Source organism: Triticum urartu, chromosome 7A (assembly GCF_056163025.1).
Source record: "Triticum urartu cultivar PI428250 chromosome 7A, HENAU_Tu73, whole genome shotgun sequence".
In the NCBI taxonomy this organism is placed as follows: Eukaryota; Viridiplantae; Streptophyta; class Magnoliopsida; order Poales; family Poaceae; genus Triticum; species Triticum urartu.
The window spans coordinates 671,440,248-671,448,283 of record NC_141879.1 but is presented as its reverse complement, the minus strand read 5'-3'; the positions used below and the strand labels follow the sequence as shown (position 1 = coordinate 671,448,283).

The following is an 8,036-nucleotide window of genomic DNA, read 5'->3' as shown; positions in this document are numbered from 1 at the left end:
AATCGGTGGGAACTAACAGAAACCTAAAGAAAAAACACAACAAAGAAAGATAGAAAAACCCCGGGGAAAACCATAAAGAATATCACAAAAAATAAAGAAATAAAAAACCCAATGAAAGCTGGACCAGTCCAACTAATAGATAGAAAATAGAAGAAAAACCAAACGAAATACTAGAGCGAGCGAGCGAAAAAAAAACCAACGAAAAGGCCAGGCCATCAACTATGCGAGGGGAAAAGCTTGGGGCAAGACCTAGTTACACCTCCGTACGGGTGCTACATAGCCCTGGCGCCCCCCCGCCTACCTCCACAAAGGGCAGGTTTGGTCATTTGTCAAGGACCTAGAGCATATATAAGCCGCCTATTGGCATGCACTCGATTAACTCTCACTTGGATCGAAGAAAGCGGCAGGCACTAGAACTTCGAAATTCATCAGGGAGCCCTTAGGAGCAAGTCCTAGTAGTCACGAACGTTGAGGAATAGAGGAGATGGTATTTGGAGTCTTGTACGACTCGACCCTACGACTAAACCCCCCTCGATGTCTTCCTAACATAGAACTAGGTTGTGCTGCACCGAGGTGATTATATGTATTAAAAAAAGCATCAAAATGTGATTTTTGTTGGTGTATGACAATCTTAGCTCTAAGGTGGTCGTAGACATCATCTGCTGATCATTGTTGCTCCCTAATCTTTTGTTATTTTAATGACAAGAATACATGGTATGTTGGGTTGCACTTTGGACTTGAGCCTAGTTTTTTTCATAAAACCTGCGGGCCTCGTGAACTAGACTATATAACCGGGTTAAGTTTAACTGCAAAGAAATAAACAAAGGGCCATGTACATCACTGGTGTGCCTTTTTCCTGCCATGTCTAGAAAGCTCCCAGGGCGTGCATATGTGGCTTTGCAAAGTTAAAAAAAAGATAAGTGCAATTGCAAGCACATCATCGACTGGCTATCGACTGTACATGGACTTTGCTTTTGCATCCCACTATAGAAAATGATACTTCGTCTGTAAAGAAATATAAGATAGTTTAGATCACTAATATAGTGATCTGAACGATCTTTATTTCTCTATAGAAGGAGTTTAGTACGGTAAAACCAGGCCAAGCCAAAAACGACTAAAGAAATTAACGAATTAGGGAAGGGTGGACCCCCCCCCCCCCCCCCCCCACCACCACCATCAAAACTAGTGTGCAACCATCAACATGTACATCCACGTTCCATCCCAAGAGAGTGTCCTACTATTACACTAGATTTTCCCTTCTCCCGGCGTGTTCCACTCCCAAAGCTCCTCGCTTTGGTTCCCCCTCCCCCTAACAGTCTTCTTCGGAGGCTTGGCTTTATTCTGGTGACCCCCGTTACTACTCTCCCTCTCTCCATTTCTTCTTTTTGTTCTTTCCTTCCTAGTGTCATCTTGTGAAGCTACATGCATCACCGCCTCACCGGGAACATCATCCACAAGATTGAGCAGCAGTTCTAGATCTTCCACGACCTTTGACATGTCTGGCCGGCTCTTTGGGCTGCCACTCAGGCACTGATATGCCACCAGAGCTGCCTTATGAGCTCCCGTGGTGGCATACTTACCCTCCAAAGCAGGGTCCATGATTTTTCCTAGCTTTTCTGGGTCTTTGAGCCACGACCGCATGTGCTGGACTAGGTGGTGCTCCCTACTAGGCCTGGTCTTGTCTACAGCTCGTCTTCCAGTGAGGATCTCCAGAAGAACAACACCAAAGCTGTAGACATCGCTTTTCGCTGTCAGGTGACCTAGAAATCAAAACCAAATGAACCGTTAGAAGTTGAAAAAAATTGCATGCACTCCAGAGGGGGGGGGGGGGGGGTGAGAGGGGTGAGAGGGAGAGAGAGAGAGAGAGAGAGAGAGAGTATACCGGTTAGGATGTACTCTGGTGCGGCGTAGCCATGGGTGCCCATGACACGCGTCGAGACATGGGTCTCGTCACCTTCCGGTCCATCCTTCGCAAGGCCAAAATCAGATAACTTCGCCTTGTAGTCCTAGAGGACAAAGTTCAGTCGTTTTAGCACCACATCGCAATCATGTACCTACCATGCACTAATGAGCTCCATCGAACACAACTCTAGAAAGTTGTTGGTTATGACGGCACGGGTTTTAAACATGTGGTAACCATGAAATTTGGCTAGAGTGCATTCTTTTGAATAGGCCTTCGCTCAACTTTCTAAATAGAAAGCCACCCCCCTCCAATAAAACAGGAGTCGTTCGGCGCCCAAATTAACAACTGAATTGCTTTTTCGACAATAAAATGACTTGAGTGCTGGTTTGATGGGGCCTTCCAATTTGTTTCCTTTCTTATTATCTATTTGTAAAGAAGAGAGTCTGCGTTGGCTACCTGAACTGATTTTTGATTAGTAATTACATGTCTTAATCAGAAAAGGCAAGCTTTGACAAATACAAGGGCTAAACAGCTTGATCAACGTTCTCGCTTTTTTTTAGTTACTCTTCTTGAGTTGAAAAGTCGTATGCATGCCCCCGTGGAAACTAGTCAGAAGCACACTAGTAGGACTAGTTAATAATGTACTGTATATACTACTCGCCCACATTTGTCAGTATACATGTGTGTTCACCAAGTCAAATTCCAACTACGACTTATCAACTTCAAGGTTTTCAGGTTTTGACGAGCTCGTCATTTGTGTGAAGCCAACCAAGAAAACGGGGTGGAAGCTAGCATCAGAATGACGTACCAACAATAATTGGACACACATATCACTACTTCTAATAAAACAGTTGGTAGTCTCGCTTTCAGGATTTTTTTCGTCCCATCACTTTCGTCCGGTTTTTTTTCATAGGTTAACCGTCGTAGATTTTTTTCGTCGCCTCCCCCACTTCATCGATTTATTTTCACTTCACCCTCTCACACAACGAAAAAAACTGAACGGATCAGAACTTTCCATACTAACGCAAATTATTTAGTAATGTCTTTATGTAAAAGAATCAATCACAATCAATCTCTAAAGATCAAATCTAAATTAATTAATCTTCATAACGTTTGTTTCCTTCCGAATCACGTCCATAACTTTCCTTCCTTGTTTGGGCAGAAACTGTTTGGTAGCAGAGATTAGAAAGCTTCCTATGAGTGTAGTAATAGGAAGTATTCTTTTTCTTGATGATTCGTTTTCATGCATGATGATAGTAAATTAGGCCAACATTCACCACTATTTATCAACGCCATCAATCGTATCCATTCCTACCAGTTTTAAAGGAATCTGCTCGCTATGTCTTTTTTAAGGGGATCCGCTCGCTAAGTCGTCGTCGCACGTTATTTTCACAAGCAATTCCCTTAAAAAAAGGCGTGGGTATTGGTAGTTGAACGCCCGCTAGGTTTTCCGCCTGTCCCATCCTCGCGCTGTGCCGCCGCCACCCGCCGAATTTCCAGCCGCCCGAACCCGTTAACTTCGCCAGCCATCGGGTCGACTGCCCCCGCCCCAAACCCCCATCCCCGAGCACTAGCTATCGCCGCGTTGCCACCCCAAGCTCCATGCCACCGGGAACGAATCAAGCGCCGTCCCGACACCGCCGTCGCCGGCCCAGCACCTCCAGCCTTGCATGGACAACTTCAATGTGCAGTCTCCCTTGCTGCCTCATCTTCTGCCAGCGCATGCAGCGGCGGGGTTGGACGCGTGCGTGCTTGCTAACTTGCTCTCCGTGCGTACGTACTTGCTCTGCGTGCGTCGCACCGGCCAATGCGCATGATGTGTGTGTGCCTGCTTTTCTGTATGTGTATGCCAGCGTGATGCGTGTGTGCGTTGCTGTGTGTATGATATAGATGGCCCGAGTGTGTGCATGTTGTGCTCTGCTCTCTGCTGATCTATGTGTTGGTGCTCCTGCTATATGTTCATGCCATACAAATGAAATTTCTGTTAATCTTCTGACATGTTGAGTTGGTTCTCTCTGTCTTCTGAGGGGGATGAATGCAAAGCAGTCTATTAAGCCAGGCACTATTGCTGAGCTAAATTGACAAAAAAATATTGGTAGCCATAGTTGTAGTTTAAGTAGTAGCGAGTTGTCTGATATGTATAAAGAGCCCGTTGCAACTGAGCCCGTTGCTAAATTGACAAAAAAGGTCGCCAGTGTCACTTGATATGTATGAGAATATTAAATGTATTATTAACATGATTAATATTGAACTCTTAAAGTTAATGTGGCCCATTGCAACGCACGGGCGTTCTTCTAGTACAATATGATATATGTGTATGTACTATGATTGGAATGGAATTTGTGAGTGGATGAAATAAAACGAAATGTTGAGCATTAATTCATTACCGGATTGAGTAAAATAAACTTTGTTTTGCGAAATCCAGATAAAATAAACTGTTAAGCAATAATTCATTACCGGATCGAGTAAGATGTTGGATGCCTTGAAGTCGCGATATATGACGGGCTTCTCCGCATCGTGAAGGAAGGCGAGGCCCTTGGCGGCGCCCACTGCGATGTTCAGCCGGGTTGACCACGACAGAACGGGAGGGAACTCTGCCAAACAAGAACCAAATTCAGGGTCAGTGTGAAAGTTTGATATTTTTGCGCCGCTTGTGTAGATATGCCAAGTTAGTTCTAATGCACATTGGCGTCATCACATCATGATTATAGTCAATGCGCTGGATCTTTATTTATCGAGATGATGACTAATCATCAGTTCATCACCACATCATGTACAACTATAGTAATATTTTGGTAATCATTCGGCACGAGTGGTTAGCTATCGTAAAACAACCAAACAACAATAATTTTGTAATGAAATAATCCAAACTGTGATGTGTGCAAGTTTGATCAGAGCGCAGTTTTCGTTGAGGTTTTTCTTTAAGTTTTTGCAAACAGCTAAAAGTCTAGTTCGACTTTCCCGTACTAACTTAACTTGTGGCAGTTTCTCTGATAAAAATCGACGTGAAGGTTGAAGGCTCGTTGTTGAAAAGAAAGGTCTGGTTCGACGGCAACAACTGGGCCTGTCAATTCCCACCCGCCCACAGGAAATGCACGCCCGTCGTCTGTTCTATAGAGAGCAGAGAATCAAAGGATGGAAGTTCAGATGGGCCAACGAAGTCAACAGGGTAGTAACGTTGGACTGGTCAACTAGCTCGTGTGTAAACCCTCAGAAGGAAGTTTTTCCTCATCTTTCTGGTTAATTAGTCAATACTACTAGATTGATTGCTGAAAGCAGCTACATCTTTATCTGTATTTCCCGTAAAAAAGAGAGGAAGAACTCGCGGTAGAAGCAGCTATATACTCATGGAGTAGTAATCAGCAGCCGGCTATGATTAAGCAAGCGATAGATGCTGACGTCGACGCTGGTAATATAATATGGCACACGCCACACGGCATGTGTACGCAGCTAGCTGTAGTTTTTAACGGCGGCAAGCAGCACACGTTGCTCGAACGAGCGTGCACACACATCTTCCACCTAGTGCAGGGAGATTTCTCATTAGTTAATGAGAAGTGCTATGCACATGACATATTTTTGCATGACGAAGTTGAATCCAGCCAGACATGCATATGACTGGGAGCATCTCCAACAGCAGTGCTATATGAGCGCTGTGCGGTATAAAAACTATTTTTAACGCGCACGGACTCGGTTTGGAGTCTCCAGCAGCTGCACAAAAAGCGCGCGCGCTATAACTAATGCAGCGCGCGCATTAAAAAAGCATCGCGCGCAGTATATTTAGTGTGCCCGGTCGCGCGCACTGCAAACTCTGGGTTGCTGCAGATGGGACCGCTTGATTGGCACCGTTGGACTCGCGCGCGCAGCATATTTTGCAGCGCTTGTTGGAGCAAACATCTTCTAGCGTCCTAAAAAAATCTACTTGCGCGCTGTAAACCCGTTTTTGGGCGCCACACATTGGGCGGCTGTTGGAGATGCTCTGATAAGGCCACTAGCCGCTGGATTTTCACGTCGTGCACAGATCGGGCGCAAAAATCATGCGGGGAGCAGTTTGGTCAGTTAATCAAGATCAATATACTTATGTTGGTCTTACTAAATGTTACATAGTCGCGCTCGTGGTTAAAGTAAAGAATGCTAATTGGAGCAGTTTAGCTATAGCTACAATATGGATCTTCTTTTATTGAATTACTTTTTTTTTTGCGGGGCTTGAATTACTTAGTTGAAGTGCAGCAATCAACATCTCTATTTGCAACGTATGTTCAAGTCTTCAAGATATATAGTTCAAGTTTAGTAGTACTACTCAATGCTAATTGGCAAATTAGCAACTACCGAAATACCATGAAAAAATTATCGATCCGTCTTTTGGACGGATCATGCATTCGAGCATTTTGTGTACTCCCGAAAAAAAAAGTAATATAGACAACTGAAACGAATAAGTAGGTTGCTTACTTTTGAAGAGATGGTTCTCGAGGCTGCCTTTGGCCATGTACTCGTAGACGAGCAGCCTGTTCTCGTGCTCACAGCAGTAACCGATCAACTTCACGAGGTTCGTGTGCCGGAGCTGCCCCAGGAAGATCACCTCCGACTGCACCAAAGCAACCAGCACCACCAATCAGTCAAACCCATCCATGCATGGCTGTGTGCATCACACGTACTCATCTACTAGGTTGTTAACCCCATCACGCTACGCGGTGGGCACGCTACGCACCAGCCACTCCTTGTGGCCCTGGGCGCCCTGGGGGTCCCAGAGCTTGACGGCGATGGGCTGCGCCTTGAGCCCGGGCTTGACCTTGTCGTCGACGGCGCCCTTGTAGACCGGCCCGAACCCGCCCTCGCCGAGGAAGTTGTCGTCCAGGAACCCCTGCGTCGCCGCCTTGAGCTCCGCGACCGTGAACACGTGCAGGTTGGAGCCAACCAGCGACACCGACAGCTCCTGCTCCGACGCCGCGCTCATGCTCATCACGTCCGTGAACGACAGCCGCTGCCCGACTCCGGCCCCCACCGCCGCCGACGACGACTCGCGCTTCCTCGGGCCGGGGCCGGGCCGGACCTGCTTCCCCGTCTTCCCGCCGCCCCCGCCCAGGCAGCTGCCCAGGAGCGAGCCCCACGCCGACCGCTGCTTCTTCTTGGACGACCTCGGCATCTCCGCACGTTGGTAGCTAGATGAAGCAGAAATCGCCGGACAAGCAAGCTAGCAACGAAGCTTGCTTGACCTGTGGGTCGTGATCGACTTGATTGTGAGCTTGAAAGTGGTGGCTGGATGGGAAGATGGGATTGGATCGAGAGAGCCCCACGCGAGGAGTATTTGTAGCAGGGAAGAAATGGAAACGAGGAGGAGAAGATGAAGAGCCCGTGTGGCCGGCCGTGTGGAGAGACGACCGTACGAGCCTTTTACTCACCTACCGCCGAATACATGGACGTCTTCTTCTAGTACTACTTCGACTCTTTGCCGCGTTGAGGCGTTTGACTTGCAGGCCGGGTGACATGTCGCTCCACTGACCGTTGACTCGTCAAAGCTACAGACTGGTGATTGTTAGAAATAATTTTTTTTGACGGGTTGTCAGAAATAAATGGGGTTGACCAGTGGCGGAGTCAGAAATTTTGTGGAGCCTGGGCAAGTTGAGCCTAGGTGCATAATCTAGAAATAAAAAAGTAGGTATTCAGATACACAACATATATAGCAAAGAACTTTCAAACCACAAATTCGCATTAATAATTAAGTGAAAATCACATAATAGTCTGCCAAAAAAGAAGTTTTCTTAGACTGAGACTTGAGAACAGAAGACATAAAACTAGGTTTGCATAGAGGCAAACTCGCCATGTTGCCAACAAAGGTAAAGCTATCCATACCAAATGTCACTAGATGTCATTGTGCAATTTCTTTCACCATGGTCAAAAGCCTCTCTCACTTGTTCATTTTGCCAAAAGAAAGACATAACAAGCTTCCATAGAGGCAAACTCGTCATGTTACCAAAGTCCTAGAAGACACTATAAGATAAAAAAATGGATTTGTAATTCAAATAAATTTAGTTGTGAGATGTGAATATATTCAAAATAAAAATCCTACAAAAATAGAGTCAAATGGAACATACCAATAGTGTGCTAAATAAAATCACGAGTCAGATGGAACATACCA

General features: G+C 45.9%; 1 protein-coding gene across 1 annotated transcript; it reads right to left on the bottom strand.

Annotated features, from left to right (window-relative positions):
* Window positions 1–833: 833 nt before the first annotated feature.
* Window positions 834–7,290, bottom strand: LOC125522792 (serine/threonine-protein kinase RIPK). Its single transcript, XM_048687823.2, has 5 exons — window positions 6,609–7,290; window positions 6,350–6,485; window positions 4,361–4,497; window positions 1,883–2,006; window positions 834–1,760 (listed from the first exon to the last, which is right to left on the bottom strand). The coding sequence occupies exons 1-5, from the start codon at window positions 7,041–7,043 to the stop codon at window positions 1,246–1,248; spliced, it is 1,347 nt and encodes a 448-aa protein (XP_048543780.1). The 5' UTR covers window positions 7,044–7,290; the 3' UTR covers window positions 834–1,245.
* Window positions 7,291–8,036: the final 746 nt, after the last annotated feature.